At 44.1% G+C, this 18834-nt stretch overlaps 1 protein-coding gene across 3 annotated transcripts in view; it reads right to left on the bottom strand.

Annotated features, from left to right (window-relative positions):
• LOC139061262 (uncharacterized) overlaps window positions 1-18129 on the bottom strand; it is a 69075-nt gene extending 50946 nt beyond the window's left edge. For all 3 annotated transcript variants that reach the window (XM_070540978.1, XM_070540977.1, XM_070540976.1), the window contains exons 1-3: window positions 18044-18129; window positions 7397-7500; window positions 3861-4072 (exon numbers count right to left, since the gene is read on the bottom strand). In XM_070540978.1, coding sequence (XP_070397079.1) covers window positions 3861-4072; window positions 7397-7436 — 252 coding nt within the window. In that variant the 5' untranslated portion in view covers window positions 7437-7500; window positions 18044-18129. The remainder of the gene's footprint in view (window positions 1-3860; window positions 4073-7396; window positions 7501-18043) is intronic.
• Window positions 18130-18834: the final 705 nt, after the last annotated feature.

Here is an 18834-nt window from a genome sequence, read left to right as displayed (position 1 = left end):
AAACTTAGAAAAGCCGCTCAAAGGCCATCGATGAGGATATGAAATGTTTTATTGTTCTGCCTAATCTTAGCACAACGCCTTTGTTGAGCACTACGATTTTGCACTCTTCGATGCTCATCATTTTCTCGCTGCTCTTCGGGAGTCTGCGTGGTCTACCGATAGCGGTCTTCCAATGAACTTAATGAGTTGCTCGGCAGGTCTCCACCCGCCGTGGTTGCTCAGTGGCTGTGGTGTTAGGCTGCTGAGCACGAGGTCGCAGGATCGAATCCCGGCCACAGCGGCCGCATTTCGATGGGAGCGAAATGCGAAAACACCCGTGTACCTAATTTAGGTGCACGTTAAAGAACCCCAGGTGGTCGAAATTTCCGGAGTCCCCCACTAAGGCGTGCCTCATAATCAGAAAGTGGTTTTGGCACGTAAAACCCCATAATTTAATTTTTTTAGGCAGGGCTCCCTTTTGTATATCAAGTTTGGTGACGTCACTCAGTGATTCACATGCTGCTGTTGCGCCTTTTCCACCAGAACAGCATATGCAATCGTAATCTCTGCCGAGGAAGCACACGCGGGGATAAGGAACGTGCCTCGCATTGTTTATAGCCACCTCATCATCCATCATGCGGTTTCGATGCTTGGTTTGTGCTTTTCTTCATTGAAATGAATACTGAGCTGTCTTGAATGCCTGATTCCAAAGAGGATATGCACTTTTTCGGCTCATATTTTTTTTTGTGCTAACGGAGCCAAAAATTGCGGACCAACTAGATGCTCACAGCTTCGCTGTGAAACACGCTCCATGACCTAGGACACTCGGTCATCGAGTCTTGCGTGAAGAACGCTGGCGGGAAGAATCGCAACAGCAGCAGCGAGCGAAGTGAATTTCGTGCTGTCTATCGTTTCAACGCAATCTGAGCGGCGAGAACATAGCACACGCAATGCTATGAGCCGTCGGATTATCTTGACTACGCCCCGAAAGCAGCTCGCTTTCAAGATAAAGCCCGCGCCACACGCAGTTGCTGCGGAAGTAAAACGCCCCCCTCCCCCCATTCCTGCCCTTCTCTGGAGTCATGCGCGCAACGGAAGACGGCCCGCTTCCTCCCCGCTTTCTGCCTATGCGCAAGCGACAGTGGGCCACCATCGTTGGTGGGCCACCACCGCTGTCACTCTCCCATACAGCAAACGACACGTAGAGATGATGTTATTGCCCTTGGACTTCATACGGCACATCAAGGTGACGACGACGGAAAAATGCGCCTGGAGTGTTCATGTAATTGCTATCGCAATAAAATTCGGGCATAAATGAGAATCGGCTTCTTATGTGCCAGTTTCTTCCGTTCCCTCCTCAGGTCTAGGTTAATTCGCGTTCTTAACCTCCTATGGTCACTGCAGCGCACCTTGTTGAGTGCGTCCACATCATGTATGATACCAGGGTTAGCGCAGAGTATGAAGTCTATTTCATTTCTAGTCTCGCAGTTCGGGCTCCTGCACGTCCACTTTCGGCTATCCCGCTTTCGGAAGAAGGTATTCATTATCCGCATATTATTCTGTTCCGCAAACTCTACTAATAACTCTCCCCTGCTATTCCTAGTCAAACGTGGAGACAAGCAAATTACGATCAGCATAGGTTACCGTCATGACGTGTTCTCGCTGGACCGCGTAAAACCTGCACACGGGGTCAGCGACAGCAAAGTACCTGCCTCACCTCGAGCTCCATCTCCGCAAGGACCCCCTCAGATCACATAGGACAGGCTAAACGGTTCGTCAAAAGACTCACGCGGAGTGGACGGTGTACAAAGTTATGTTGTGCATGAACTTATCAATGACAGCATGTCGTACGAGTGCATCCCTTGCCTACTCACTGCGAGGGGAATACTGTTGCGATGCAAGACGGCGCCTCGGGGGTTGTGACCAGAGCGCATGCGCGCGGAACACTTCGAGTTATATTCGACATGACTGCAGATAAACGTTCAGTTCTTGGGAATGCGTCATGCTCACTCGCCTTGCTCTGCCGTGAAGTGCGTTCCAACAAAATCGGCCAAAAGTTTCGTTACGCACTGTTTGGTGCAAATATGCCAGCCGTAAGGACAAGTGTAGTAAAATTCAGTAGCGTGGCCAGACAATTAACCATCACGTCTACCGCGATACCGATTGTGATACAGATGCCTACATCTCATAAGAAGCCAAAAAAAACATGTCGCCATCTGTATCACAAGACCCAAATTCACATACAAAGCTGCGCGCTTATTCCTTCACTCCATGGACAGCGACAAGTGGTTCCATCATCCTTCAGAACTGCGATTTCTACATACTGTACAAAATTCCACTCGTCTCTCTAACACCCTGTGTGGAATTCAGAGTACTGAAGTAAATAAACAAATAAATAAATAAATAAAAATAGATAAATAAGTTGTTACTCCATCCTGACGCAGTTTTACCATTGTTATTGCGATCGTTCACAAACAAAATGCCAACGCAAACAATGCTTAAGCGAGACGGCTGATCACTACGTGCGCATGACAGAGAGAATCAACTCAAACTTTCATAATTAAGAATGCGAGGACGCGCGAATGAGCTAATCGGTGCAAAGGTATCGATCGCTACAGAGCTGAGTCATGAAGTTAACCACTTGGCTGGTATATTGTTCGGCAAGAAGAATATACCAGCTCTAAAGACAGACGTGGTAAAATTCAGCAGCGTGGCCGGCCATAATGTGCAACAAGGTCTCCACCCGTAAGACAAATGCCTACAAATTATAAGCTGTTCCAACCTCACGCAATCATATGATTGATCTCGCAATCACAGTTGCGCAGACTTCATTGCGAGCTCAAGCAAAGCTCATCCGGAGAGTGCCTGTCGGGAATAATTATTAGTAATATTATTTTTTATTATTATTCACCCCTGTTCAAAAAACACACAGTGGTACGTCACGCGGACCCATCCTCTGCGCTAGATGAGAGGAGTTAGCAGTTCTAAAGTTTCGCATTCAGAAACTTCTTTATGGCTGATCTCAGCGCTGCACGGAAGCAATATCGCATGCAGTATGCACGCAAGTTTGCAGAAAAGCAGTACGATGCGACAGACTACTGAATTCACCCCTGTTCGCTGAGCAGCCTTTGCTAATTCGTTCAACTTACATTTGACGGCACTATAAGCGCGGCGCATTAGCCGGCGGTCACGTGTTTTGTTTTCTTTTTTAAGTTGTGCTCACTTTAATTAAAGGGTGGAAAAAGATTAAACATGGCAGTTATCCTAGCATAGATGAAATATTTCGATGTTTCTGAATAAGCGCCACAACCTTTGTATTCAAGATTTTTCTGTAGAGTTAACATTTAAAAAGGTAATTAAGCAGTCCTTGTGAATACCCAGCTTGGCGGATTGAAAAACTATCATGACGTGTTCCAAATGGCTCAGAATAATACAGCAGCAACTTCACACCCGTAGCTCTTATGATTCATCTTTTTTTTCGTACTTGGCCCGAGTTAACAGAAACACCCTCTATATTATACGGGCCTGACGAAACCGCAAGTAAGCGTGAGCGGTCTCTGTAGCCAGTTAAGTTTCCAGCTTCATGGGGGTGAGTATTATTTGACTCATGTGCTCACGGCAGCAGTCGCTGCGTCTCATCAAATTAGGTTACATTGTTCTTAATTCATATTACTGCTACCAGCTTCGTGGTGTTTAAGGCATACAGAATTATGAAGCAACATTTAGAAAAAAAATGAGGTTGTGTCACAGTTCAAGCGTTCCTGTTAGGCTACATGTGCACGGCAAGGCATAAAAATATATAAATAAGAGCTACACTAAAACTCGCATTCACTTTCTTTTAAATGTTCTAAAATATTTATTAAAGAGAAAATTTTCAATACCTTGTTCTCGAATGTGGGTGTGAGTAGACGGCCAATGTTGGCGATCTTGCCATACGTCAGCTTGAAGCGATACAGTGTACTACCATTTGGTTCCCCCTCAAGGCGGTAGCCGAAGTAAATCTCATCAAGCGGGAAGTCATCATGCATTATATTACCGAAGACTTCTTGCAGAAGCTCTTTTTTGTCAGCCACGCGGTTTGCCCAGGCAATTCCTTCAGAAAATACGAAAACGAAAGGGCACGCTCAATATGCTGTTACATCAGAGTGAAAGCCTTTGAGACTTGATGCATTTGCATAATCCTTGAGAAGCAAACATAGGACAACGGACGAAGCTAGTAAATATGTACCGTTTCATTTATAGGATTTCTTTTTTTAAGCATGAAATGCTTTTAGCTCCCATTGTCGGTGACCTTCAAGATTACGAGCAATAAAAACAGCGCTAAACGACGGGACGAGCGAAGGGACACAGACAACAGCGCTGACTAACAACCAAAGTATCTTTATTCCTTCAGTCAGCATATATATGCTCCGCTGCTATCTGAAACCACAGAATCTACAAAATTGGGCATGCGCAGGGGGAATTGCAATTAATGTGATAGGAAAGCAATCTCCTTCGGAAGGAGAGAAATGGACGGAAGGCTCACACATGCTTCGCCACTAACGTGAATGTGGAATGCTTCGGATATAAGGCGTGCGCGTTCATCACGATATTTCGACAGATAGGTTACACCTTCGAAAGATGGCTTGCAGCCGCATTCATTGCAATGCAGGGACAGCTGAGTATCTTTTGCCCGTTTTTGAAATTTGTTGAAGTGCTCGCGCATGCGGTCATTGATGCAACGCCCCGTTTGGCCGATGTAAAAACGCTTGCATGAAAGGGGGATCTTATACACCACACAGTCACAACAGTCACCAACAAACCTCTGTCTGTGCTGTTTTTTACAACTTTTTTTGTTGTTCTTGCTTACCCTATTGACTTGGTGGCACAGGCTACCTAACTTATTTTTGGCAGTCAACAGCAACCTGGCGCCTGCCCTGCTGACAGCCTTTTTGAGATTGTGCGCAACCTGGTGAACATATGGTATAACCGCAACCATTTGCCGTGAGCAATTCTCGGATAGAACAGCTGCCGACTGCTTTAATTTAAGGTTCGTTTCGAGGCTTTCAGCGATGCTGGTCAAAAGTGGTACCGAGAAACCTGCGAGCTTCAGTCTGGCTACTTGCTTTTCGAAGCTTACATCCACTTGGTGGTCACATGACCGGATGAGGGCCGCCTTCATGCAGGATCTTGCTATACCGCGCTTGACTATCTTTGAGTGCGCGGACGAAAATGGAAGAAGGTTCTTATGAGACCGAGGGGCGTAACCCCAACATCATGATCATGATCGGATCATGTATAGCCCCTGTTCTTAGTGACATATTATTTGCCAGCTATGACCGCAATCTTGTAACTAAGCTCAGCCAGACAAGCACTGTAAAAGTGATGCGATACGTCGATGACTTTCTAATTTTTTACAATACTAACACCACTGACGCGCAGCCTACTACTGCTATAATATTTGACTTGTTCCGCACAGTTCTAGATTCTTTCGAATTGACCACGGAGCATCCGTCAGACAACAAACTTCGTTTCTTAGACTTGGAGCTAACGTTCTTAAGCAATCATGTATGTTGGGGTTACGCCCCTCGGTCTCATATGAACCTTCTTCCATTTTCGTCCGCGCACTCAAAGATAGTCAAGCGCGGTATAGCAAGATCCTGCATGAAGGCGGCCCTCATCCGGTCATGTGACCACCAAGTGGATGTAAGCTTCGAAAAGCAAGTAGCCAGACTGAAGCTCGCAGGTTTCTCGGTACCACTTTTGACCAGCATCGCTGAAAGCCTCGAAACGAACCTTAAATTAAAGCAGTCGGCAGCTGTTCTATCCGAGAATTGCTCACGGCAAATGGTTGCGGTTATACCATATGTTCACCAGGTTGCGCACAATCTCAAAAAGGTTGTCAGCAGGGCAGGCGTCAGGTTGCTGTTCACTGCCAAAAATAAGTTAGGTAGCCTGTGGCACCAAGTCAATAGGGTAAGCAAGAACAACAAAAAAAGTTGTAAAAAACAGCACAGACAGAGGTTTGTTGGTGACTGTTGTGACTGTGTGGTGTATAAGATCCCCCTTTCATGCAAGCGTTTTTACATCGGCCAAACGGGGCGTTGCATCAATGACCGCATGCGCGAGCACTTCAACAAATTTCAAAAATGGGCAAAAGATAGTCAGCTGTCACTGCATTGCAATGAATGCGGCTGCAAGCCATCTTTTGAAGGTGTAACCTATCTGTCAAAATATCGTGATGAACGCGCACGCCCTATATCCGAAGCATTCCACATTCACGTTAGTGGCGAAGCATGTGTGAGCCTTCCGTCCATTTCTCTCCATCCGAAGGAGATTGCTTTCCTATCACATTAATTGCAATTCCCCCTGCGCATGCCCAATTTTGTAGATTCTGTGGTTTCAGATAGCGGCGGAGCATATATATGCTGACTGAAGGAATAAAGACACTTTGGTTGTTAGTCAGCGCTGTTGTCTGTGTCCCTTCGCTCGTCCCGTCGTTTAGCGCTGTTTTTATTGCTCGTAATCATGAACCAACCAGCCCAAATGCGTACTCTTTTGCAGTTTAGACCTTCAAGAGACTGTGAGCCAAAATCCAGAGCCGCTATGCCGGCACTCAAGATGAGTACGGGGTGAGAATCGGGCGAGAACAAAAGGAGAACAAGTTTCCTGGAAAGTCACTTCCGCATTACTTTAGATCCCGGAAAACGCAACTTGAATTTTACTCCCAAATGGCAGTCTGTAGATTCGAACATATTAGAGCATGGTGCTGTTTTCCCAAACATTCTTTAGAATGGGAAAATTTTTCTTGTAAATAAAAATTGCGTCTCCTAATTCTATTTGACCATCATACAGAGCCCAGTTTATTCAGCCGCGATTGCAGCCATTTATGCGTTAGCGTAGGTACTGAAAAACAATCGCGAAGAAACAATGACATTTGTGGTTCAGAAAAAGGTACGTGCCGACAAAAGCAACACAGATGGGTGCACTGTGGCGTGACTATTTTGGTGTTGTCGTCCGTGGTCTTTTGCTGCGTCACTATTCTAGCAACTAGTCACGCACCAAAGAGCCCAGTTATGTGTTTTATTGATTCTGAAAGAAGCCCTTACATAGCAGAAAACAAAGTTGACAAAGTTTGCACTACTCTTGTCAATGACAACTGCGCGTGTTACAGTACGGTAATGTGGGAGAACATAATAACATTTCATCAGCTGCATAACTTCGTTGAGCGCACCTTATAAATGAGCGCGTTGTAAAGTGGGCTGAATTATAGTACCAACAACGATTAGTGCCACCACAGTAGCCGTATATAGTATTATCGTAATATCAGCATAAACAGGCGTGTACAAAGGCGTATGTCATTGTATAGATTACTTCTGGGTATAAAAATGTGTTTGTGCTTAACGCCAAAGAAAAGAGAGAACAGAATACAGTTTACCTGTAAGGAGCAGCACCAACACGTCGCATAACACTTGCATGCTTGGGACACAAACTGATGTGCCCTATTCAAACAAAATATAGTGAAGTCGCAAGTGGATGTTCCTGAAACAAAATTATGCAGTAGAAGATATGAGCTGAAGCATCCATGTACTGTAGTAAGCTGTGGAGCTTTGTCAACATTTCTGAATGAGGTGGGCTCAGTGTACGTGAATACATGAGTGAAAGTACGAAGTATATGAATTGGTTTTCATTTACAGACAAAAACCACTACATTCAAATGTTCACAACAGCCCGTTCGTCCGTGGTTCAGTTTATGCGTTATCCTAGGTCATATAAAGGCATGCAGCTAAAACCTAAGAAGGTTTGAATGCAACCTCGTTTGTTTGAGTCCATCGAAGTCAATGTATTTGTTGCTGTTTTTTTCAGAAACAGAAATCATTAGAGATAATTGTGTAACCTGCCGTTTATGCCCATGCCATCTGTCAATCAGGAAATCTTGTGTGCATATCGGCAAACAGACGAAGTGGCAATCTCGCTGCCAACCATAATGCCAAACGATATCAATAAACAACGTATTTTGATGCATGCATTGCAGCGCTAATTGAAACTAGCCAGAAACATCCGGTATACCTAGGGTCATCGCTGCACCGCCATTATAATGTACGCTATCCATAAAGCGACCGCGCTCTAGGCCGAAGCGTCTGCTCCAGATGGGAGGCTTGCATTTGGGACTACCCTTCTACTCAAGCGCGTGTCGTCACCCGCGCCAGGCAACCAAATGTCTTGCTCTCCTCCTCCGCATATGCACTGTCTCTTTCTCGTCTTTATTCTTATCCCAGTTATTTTAAGACATTGGGCTAAGCCATTCAATGTGGACGAAGTAGCTATGGTAATGTTTATAGGGCCTATGTAGCTACTATAAATACTAATGTATATAGTATTTAGTGTATAGCATATAGCAGAATAATGTATGCATAGTATATATAGTATACAGTATTTGGTATAAAATATCAAGTAGCTATGTTTAATGTTTATTTTCATGTACAAACGGTTTACTATCATAAATTTATATCATTACGCTCGGCACAAGCTCAATATTCAAATCAGCAATGTATTCATTGGCTATTCCTGTAGCGAACCACCAGTCGCACTGGAAGACACGAAAAACACTGTGGAAGACTCTACTTCTCTCTTTATAAAAAGAGAATACTTGAAGCAAAAGCCTACCTGTCAGTTCCACGCATAGTTAGAGCGATCAATGCATTTGCTTTCTTACTTATTCCAAGAGTAGTGCAGCTTGTAAGTAAACTTTTCACTAACAACATGTGGTATGCACAGGTATTACGCCTATGTTTAGGTGAAATAGGAGAATCTATGACAAGGTTGTCTAAATACATCTCTCTCTAAGAACACAACATATATGTTTACGTCCTTACAGAATCATCCCCCAATTTCCATCCCAGGTACTTTTGAACAGTGGGAATAACAAGATATTTTCAAAGCTTCTAGGTTTTCAAACAATATGGCCCCGGCAGCTTCCACACTTGTGCATGCTGTCACATTTAAATTCGCAGGACACCTTGAAAGTATCCCTCTACGATATTAAACAACCAGCATAAATAAAGTCGAGAGCGCTACGGCATGTAGCCCGATAATAATAGTCGCCGTAAAATCCATGTCCCTTCCGGTTTTAGGTTATATTGCGATATCCAATATAAGGATACCCGAGGCGCATTTTCTCGTGGGCGTCACAATGGCGTGCCGTATAAAGTACAAGGACGATAACACCGTCACCGCACGCAGTATGGTGAAAGTGCAAGTGAAATAGTGCGATGGGAGCCATCGACCGCGGCTCATTCTGGTGCGCACAAGCCAGGAAATTTCGGAGGAAATGCGCCGTCTTCTGTCGCACAAAAGGCCGGGGGGGGGGAGGAGGTGGCGTTGTTCTCCGGCAGCAACTGCATATTTCGCTACCGCGTGCAATGGGAACCGACGATCGATGATCGAATTCGCGCGCGCAAGGCAAAAAAGCGGGAGGCAGCGCGGGAGGGAGGGTGGCTGCCTCGTACTCTGGCAGCAACTGCGTCCTTTGAATGGTCGCGCGTGGTCAACCGCACCCTGTCTTGAAGTGATCTGCAGGCGGCTCATCCTTTCCATGCTCTCCAAGCTCATTCTCGTCGCTCAGATTCCGTTAATCGATACCACGAACGCCACTTCGCTCACTGCTGCGGCTGCGCTTCATCACGCCAGCATTTTGACATTGAGTGTACTCTGTCATCGAGTTTGATGTGACCATGTTTGCCTACACGCGCTTGCACCATGCGAATATTTCCAAGTTTATAAGGCCGATGAAACTTATATCCTTACTTCGCAGAGTTCTCTACTAATTAGTTATTGCTAATGATGCTTCTCCTTTAGAGCAAAGCTGCGACATTTCTTGTATTTCTCTAGGGTAAGTTTGCTTACTACGGAGGAATAGTAACCTTCTTTAGAGCTTCGTTTTAGCAGAATTAGGACAGAATATAAAGAAGTGTTGTTGAACGGGAACTGTTATGTGTTATTCCAGGTAAGAAAGAAGAAGTAAAGCGTTCTAAGGAGGTCACCCAACCAAATCAATTAGTCGGCAGATTTATAAGATATGAGCACTATGGCGAATAAATCGATAACATAAGTTGTCGAACATTGTGTGTATGCTCATTTCACATATATTTTAAGCAACAAGAGTTTAGCGACCGAAGTAAGGCCCTATAGCTAAAGTTTCGGTGGCAAAGCAGATGGGGTAGTGATAATGCTAGCAACCGGAACGCACTTAATTATTTGCAAGATCTCGCGGCTCCAGGAACCGGGGCATAGCGCCGAAGCGCGTCCTAGCGGAGATTAGGGTTAAAACAAGGGTTAGAACGGAAATGGCGGAACTAAAGTTACACCTCATCTTAACAGAATAATTTCTTCCACCTAAATTTTATCAGTACGCTATGAAAAGAGGCCTCGTTGGCTAGTTGGTATCCCAATATTTTGCAAGAATAGTGAGAAGACGAACACAAACGAGCGCAAAATACAATGCTCACAGGAAGTTTTTGATGTAGGTAAGAGCTGGAAATTGTCGTCATGCTGGTAATACTTCGGGATGCATGAAATTGCAAGTTATACAGATATCATATGGGCATGTTGTGGTGTGCAAACAACAGCCCATGTGATTTGCAGCTTTCCCTCCCAAGTGGACAAAATGGATAACAGCACAGGCCTGAGTATTACAATGCGCATCTACGGCAAGAACCTTGTTAAATTTGGATACATGATACCCAGTGTAAGCTCCAGATAACGGATCGCATCTGTAACCAGGAATAGTGACGAAAAATGGCTTCATTATTCCAGCGTGTAAAATGATATTGTCACGTGATGGTGACGTTGAAGAACACAGTAGCAATACTGTGAAAGACGAAGGTAACTTTTATTGGGTGAACCTGCACCCACAAAAACAGGCTACACTTATAGCACAACGATAGCGGCGAACACGGTCAGTGATCGTCGAAAATCTGATGAGCATGTCAAGCGCGTCGGCTTTTATACATCAGTCGTAGAACGTTCCAGAGTAATCGCTGGGACCCGCGTATCTTCCCCAAAGTTCTACATCATTCGCGTCGCACACACATGTAAAGAGATTACACAAGGTTCGGTCACAGACAGTGGATAGAACCATCGATAACATTCCAGAAACTTCCGATACATGCAGGCGCGTCCTGCACTGTGCGATAACATTTGTTGAGCGGTGAAACGTGTCGCCCGATAAAGACAAGTACACGCGTCAATATCTCTGCAACCAATTGGTGGTGTTGCTTGATGCATTGTTTTGGAAAGTATATATTGTGAGAGACCATAGTGTTTTTACAGTGTCTAATCAAATCTAAAAGCCACAGCAGACTGTCAAAACTTTAGTGGATTCTGAAGAGCGCTATGTAGGCTATGGCGTGTCGTGCTCTGGTTGACGAGTGTCTCGCAGCTTCGTAAGTATACGATAAGATTTTTACTCTGACTTTAATTGTGGACGCGTGCAGCAGAAAAGTAGCTTGACTACAAATAAAAGTCCAGACTGCGACATATCTGATCACTGGATGAATAAAAACTAAAAAGTAAAAAAAGCATAGCGACAAAGTACAAGGAACCGTTAAATATAAGCAGCGGCAGCCAGTGTTACCATAATTTCTTAAGCGTATCGCTAAAGTGAGAGAGCAAAGTCCAGAATGTTCATCCAAATTTCTGCAAAATTCTGCTGAAAGGTGGCTAAAATTTGTGCTAAAGCTTCTGAGCTTGTTTCAGCTAACATATGTGCTTTATGAAGACTGTGGTATATGGTAAGGGGATGATAAGATTTGTACTGTCGAGTTTATTGTGGACGCGTGCAGCAGAAAACTGACTTGAATTCAAAGAAAAGTCCAGCCTGTGACATATATGCTCATTTGATGAATACGGATCAAAAAGTATAAAAACCATAGCGACAAAGTAGAAGTAATGGTTAAATATAAGCTATGGCGGCAAGTGTTGCCATAATCTTCAAGCGTGTCGCTAAAGTGAGAGAGTAAAGTCCAGAAATTTCAGCTGAATTTCTGTTAAATTTTGCAGAAAAGTAAGTAAAGTTTTTGCTAAATCTTCTGAGCTACATTTAGCTAACACAGGTGCTTTTGGAAGAATGTGGTACAGTGAAAGCTCGTTAATTCGAACTTCAATAATTCGAATTTATGGATAATTCGAACTGTACTATTTGGTCCGGCCAAGCACCTCAGAAGTCTATGTATAAAAAAGTCCGTTAATTCGAACGCGAGAAGGTTCCCTCACGGATAATTCGAACTACGCTCGCCTGGCACACGGCCAGAGAAACGCGCCTACCGCCTACACACATGGCTACATCGCCTCCGGAATGGAGAAAACGGCGAGAGAAGGCAAAATCGGAAAAAATCTAACCGGCGCGGGGTCAGCCAGAAGGCAGCGGCGGCTGCCACCTCTCCGTTCTACGTAACCTCTGAAACTTCTTGTCCGTTGCGAATCTCGGAGGCTTTGCAAATCTTATGCAGCTGCTATTGTTGTGCGGAGATAGCGCGGCAAGCACCAAAACACAGCGAATCAAGTGCGTTGCAGCTGCGCTTGCAATCAAGAACCAACGAATCGGGGCCTTCGCCACCTTCGCATGTTCAGCGTCTTTGTCTCGGCAGTCTTCATCGGTTGTGCACGTCTGTTTTCAGCTTAGGAGGTATCGGCCGTCGCGATTCATTGTGATAGTGTTAAGCCTCGGCTAACGTTCGTTTCGGTGGACATCGGTGGTGTGGCACAGTGGGACCCAGAGCTTCGACTTGAAGATGGCGTGTGCCCGCGGCACACGCCATCACTTTCTGACACGTCAAATTTCTGACATGCCCTACTGCTTCCAAATCGCAATGCTCTCCTTCACTTTCGTTAGTTCGAACTTTCGTTAATTCGAACTGAAGCGGCTTCCCCTTGCGGTTCGAATTAACGAGCTTTTACTGTATATGTTAGCATTCCGCAAATAATTTGCCGAAATGTCTCTTTTTTGTCTGATGTCCGAGTGAATCAGGAATAAACAGTGAATTTACTAGCAGTGTGTGGCAGGCGATCACTTTAGTATTATACTTCTATATAACAGCAGGTGATGACAGCTGCATTTTGGCGTTGACCCTCACACTGTGAGGCTCCAAATACAGCGCTGATCCAAATACAGCATGCCAGCATGGCGATAAGCATTACGTGAACGTTATGCAGATCAAGTGCTACGCCTCCACCCATCAGTCTACCTGAAGATCCTTACCATTGCTGATTTGTCAAAAACCCATGAGGTAAGAAAGCGGTGTGTCGAATATCGCGTGAATGAGCCCAGGTACTTCTGCGTATTTTCTACAGTTGACATATCGTACTAGTAATGTTCTCAGTTCTGAACCTCACCATGAAATTTTGGAACGTCCACCAATCATATGTATTTTATTTATTTATTTATTTATTTATTTATTTATTTATTTATTTATTTCATACTACAGGCCTAGTTCAGGTCCAAGCATGGTGTATCATTTATGTAAATTAAGAAGAGCAATGCTCCTAGGACACTTCCTTCAGGAACTCGCGAGTTGGCCGGGAGACAGCCAGACTGTTGCTTATTAATTTCAATGAACTGGCGGCAATTGGTTAGATAGTTTGTTATCCATGCGATCAATATTTCTGGGATCTGAAGATGTCTCAGTTTTAGTATTAATTTGTCATGTGGAACTGTATCGAAGGCTTTGCTAAAATCAAGAAAAACAGCATCAATATCACCATTTTCATCAAGGCATGAGGCGAGTGAAATAATTACGGTGACAAGCTGTGTAACTGTTGAATAACCTTTTCTAAATCCGTGTTGAAAATTAGACACTATTGAATGCTTATCTAGAAATTCGTTAATCTGATTGGCAACAATATGTTCAATTAGTTTACAACATGAGGATGTCAATGATATTGGACACTAATTTTCTAACAATGAACAGTCGCCCTTCTTGAATACGGGTACAACTCTCGCTATCTTCCAGTCATCCGGTAATTTTGCAGCAAGTAACGAAGCACGAAATATAATCAGAAGGAACCCTGCAATAGTTTCAGCATAATGTTTCAACAACATGCTTAAAGGTTGTCAGGACCACATGAAGATATAGTTTTTAAGTTAACATCGAGACTAAGCCAGTATATGAATTAAATTAGCTTCGGATGGGTAAAACGTTTTGTCCTTGGATGAACTAATGCTAGCATTAGAAAATACACTATGGGAATCATAACTGAAATGGCTCACAATATCCCTGTGATCGGCAATGATTGATCCATCGATGCAGATTTGGGCTACTGGCTTCTTTTTTTCGCTCAAGTAATTCCAGAAGCTTTCGGGCTGTTCAACAACACTGTTTGGTAGCAATGTATTAAAGTAGCGTTCCTTCGAAGTGCGTACTACACGCGCAAGGTTTTTTTTTTCATTTCTTTAACTCGATCAGGTTGTAATCGTGTTTTCTTTAAGCTTTTTATCTTGTGGGTCATGTGGATAATATCACGTGTCATCCACGGTGTCTGTTTGCGGAATAGTTTGTGTTTATCAGGCACAAATTTATCAATGCAGAACTGACATATGTTTGTAAAACGGCGCCAAAGTGCTATCACATCACTGTGGTTAAAGTCGGTGAGGCATGTTTAAATATATTCTTTTATAGCTGCATCATTTGCGCGTTAGTAGTCCTTGAAGAAACGCTTCACAGGTTTCTCAGATGGGATGGAAGGGACTATGGGCACATCGATACTGGCAAGTAGGTGTACAGATGTACCTTCTACAACTGCAACAGTATATTCAGTTAACATAGACCGGTGGGGGCCCTCAGAGACAGCAATGTCACTAAACGCAACAGGTTTAGTCAATTTGCTGTATTGAAACTTGTCACGCACTTCGAGAAGAAGGTTGCTGCTTCCCATTTTAGTTACTTTGTAACCAGGGCCCATTACTTCTGTCAAACATTTTGCAACAACAAATGGGGATATCTTGCGGACTGTCTTGGTTTCATGCTGACTATGTATTACACGGTATCTGGGAAAAATTTCTTTCGGTTTCAAGAGAAAGTTGAAGGCTTCATCGGTGCGCCCCCTCTGCAGGGAGCGAGCAGGGAGGGGGGGGGGAACTAGAAGCCATATATAAGATTACTGTATTCGGCAGGAATGCCAGCCACCCACCTCGGAGCCCCACCTGGGGACGTCACAGGATTAGAAATATTCTATTCTGCATACGCCAGCGGTACATTCCTACTATAACCTAATATATATATACCCAAGACTCGATGTATTACACAAGGTTAACCCTTGCCGCCCGGAAAATAGGAAATTAAAAGAAATGAATAGAAGACAGGAAAGATGAAAAAGGCGAAAGAGAAAGACGAAGATCGGAGAGGAAGACAGGATACAGCGCCTACCGATTTCTCCCGGGTGGGTCAGTCCGGGGGTGCCGTCTACGTGAAGCAGATGCCAAAGGGGTGTGTTGCCGCCGCCGAGGGCCCTTAAAGGTCCGAACACCCGGCGTCGGCTCAACCCCCAGGATCCCTTTTTCCCGGAACACACCTAAGCCGCGCACGGTTACACGCGGGAGGGTCCAACGATCGTGTGCTCGGGTACGTGGTGCCGCAACACACCAAACGGCTGCTCACGCAGACGCCCCAGCGGGGTTAAATAATTGAATGTCACACAATTTATGAAAACTGACGTATAATTTTGCAAACAATACAGTTCAGTATTAAAATGCGATGTTATACCTCTGTGAACTACAGGTAATCACACGTGTAATCGAACAGAATGGTTGTATTGCACAACGCTCTCAAGTATACCACTAAGCTTTTGTAAGACTTAAAAATATCTCGCAAATATCGTAACAAGCAGATGTAAGCTCTATCTTGATATAACAAATTTGTTCACTCAAGATACCTTAAAGGCGGCAGTTGAGAAAACTGCAATATCTTCTCTTTTTTTCTGTGTGTGTGTCAGGGCAAGGATTCGTCAACCTTGCGCTACACTTTGCCATAATTGCACAACTTTTCGGCAGTTCTTGTGAAAATCCGGACTTTAAAAAAGATTTTTCTTCCAAGAGGAAACAACGTACAGTTTTATTTCTTCCAGAGTGAACCAATTTTATTCAAATCAGTACAGCGGCAATCTCATTGATGCATTTATCACGTACGCTTTTTTTGAGAAACGCGATCGCCTTCGAGCTGAAGCTTTATCTTAAGGAAATTCCTCTTTTGGCTTTGAGCTATGGTGACTCGCGTAATTAGCATGTGATACAGATATCTCAGTGAACGCTGTATTGTCTTTCTTTCGTGCAGTGTCAGTTGCTGCACTACCGTTAAAGCAAGAACCGATACTAACTCGCCAAATTCAATGCGGCTCTTCAGAAGACGAATTGCAACAAGGGGATCACATGCATACCTTCGTATATTTTCCGATATCACAAGGGGTGCCAAAGCAATTTCAGATGGCATGTTAAGCTAATTTTTGACACTTTGGCACACGTTAATCCTTTTAAAAAATTGGTCGTGACTCAAGTATTAGCAAATTATTCGGCTCTTAATTGGAGAAATCGTCAAGCCCTAAAGATAAAGCGTTTCATCGCAGCTTTCACGTACGATTAAAAAAACAATCTCATGCAGGCGGGTACAAGGGCATATTCAAACAATTACGACATTTTATATTTGTCACGCAGAACATTTTGAGAATAAAGACCCCCTTGAAGGAGGCTAAAGGTACAAGCTTGCCTAAATGTCCAAGGCCTCCGACATCATCGCAAAACATTTTCGACGCGCACGTTAAAGGAGCTGCTGCATTTGCACTCGTTCATACGGGAGCAGCGGTTTCTGTTTACGTGATGTGTTTTTCCGAGCTCTCGGGAAGGACTCCACGTCACTTTCTGGCGTTCTGCTTGACAACGCCAGCACTTAGCCCGTCCGACCATCTACGTTGTGCATCACCAGACTCATTATTTAGAAGCTTCTTGATACCGTGGACTTCGTTGTACTGCCTTCCGGCTCACATGGCATAATCATTCGGTGGAACTTACAGTCACGTCATCGCACTGTGTGACGTCATAACACACGTCATAGCACATCGACTAATCTCGCCTGTGTCTCGGCTCATGATCCACAAGCAATAAAGGAAGCCCTAACGCTATCGGCCGTTCTTGACACCGCCGTTACGCTCGTCGTTTTGGTCTTCCCGAATAAATGTGACGATAACGGGATGCTACATCCACCACCATCACGTTGTTCTTTGCATGCATTTCAATGGCGTATGCTTCTAATACCATTGTATGAGAAACAGGCCGCTGCGACCTGCAGCATAGCCCGCCATGTCGTTCCAAGGAGACTAACGCCAGCCATTCGAACATAACTTCTGGTGTGTTAGGATGTAGGAAGCGTCACCGTCTGCGTAGTTGCCACACACTCGCTTATCGCTAGTGCTTCGAATAATTTACCCACCCCTCCTACATTACTCCAAATTTCTTAGGAATACTGACTAAAATACAATATTTACGGGTATAAGATGGTGTCAAAAGACAGTCGAAGCTGACAGCGAGCTCTTTCTCTTACTGTTTCTTGCGCTGATGCAGAACTGTACAGAATCTGAGTGGTCCATTCTAAACTAGAGTAAGCTGAAACAGGCTGAGCATTCTTTAGTTAAGCTTATGGTAATTGTTTACAAATGCAACGGACACCAAATAAGACGCAGAGGTTTATGTGTGTCTGGCTTTTGCTGGTTGCTTATGTACAATTTTGGGTATATTTATTGCGCTATCGAAGCCCGAACTGACACCACATGTACCGAAAGATTGCATTTATCAAATCAATAACGCCTCTAGATCGAATGTTGACATTATGCATGCCGCCGCGCCCAATATGAGAAAAAGCACTTCTTAGATGGAGGACGGTGGCTGTTGCTGCGCCAGAGTACTATTACTACTGCTTGTAACCACCCTAACACCCTCCTACTTCTACCGTTGTGTGGTCTTGTCTTATTTTCTAGCCTCATTTACTTACATGTGGCTTCAACGTTACGCCGAAGTGTAAAGAAAGTAAAGGCCTTGTCTTACCTCGGCTAATGCACAAACCGTTTGCGAGAGATATTTCGTCCTGTACTCAATGACAAAAGCTTCTCAGGCATACACTCTAATACAGACACAAACTAGTATTTGTGTGAAGGCAAACTAACAATTTATAGTCGCTTCTCATTTCGAATACATTGCCGTTGTGGCATTTCGCGAACTCTATTAGTTTTGCATTAAATGTCGAAAGTCAACCTTCTACGAAAGTTCATCGTTATGCCCTTTTGCTTTCACCTGCCCTTACTGGCTAGTATTTCACGCACCAGCATCTAAGTGCTGTGTTGATTGTTTCAGACTTGCTCTAGGAGAAGATCTCAGGCCTTCTAATAGTTTCACTAACATAGTACCGAATATTTGTTGTATCCAATACGTGGGCCCTGCGACCTCACCTCTTCATCTTAAGCTTTTCTTTCAGCGAGCGACATTTGTTCCATATGTCTACGCTTGTTCTCTAATATTTGCCCACTTTTTCTCTCCTTATGGACGACAGCTCTTCCACTGATTTTAGACGGTATGCGACTTAAATTTATAGTCCCTTGTTGCAACCAAATATAGCAGTTTTCCTCTCTGAGAATGCGCAATAGGATAAGCTGGGATCAATTGGTTTTTGACTACCCTGGGGAACAGCATATGCATCAGGACAATGAATGCGGAACGCATATGTGGAAGTCAACACATCTGTGCTGTCTTTCTTATCTCTCTTATCACTATGAACGGTACCTAGAGATAATGGAACGTGTATTGTGTTCTGATTGATACGACAAATGTGCGTTCGTGAT

The sequence above is a fragment of the Dermacentor albipictus genome, chromosome 6 (genome assembly GCF_038994185.2).
Source record: "Dermacentor albipictus isolate Rhodes 1998 colony chromosome 6, USDA_Dalb.pri_finalv2, whole genome shotgun sequence".
In the NCBI taxonomy this organism is placed as follows: domain Eukaryota; kingdom Metazoa; phylum Arthropoda; class Arachnida; order Ixodida; family Ixodidae; genus Dermacentor; species Dermacentor albipictus.
Note: the sequence above shows the minus strand (reverse complement) of the source record. Positions and strands in the feature narration are given on the sequence as shown.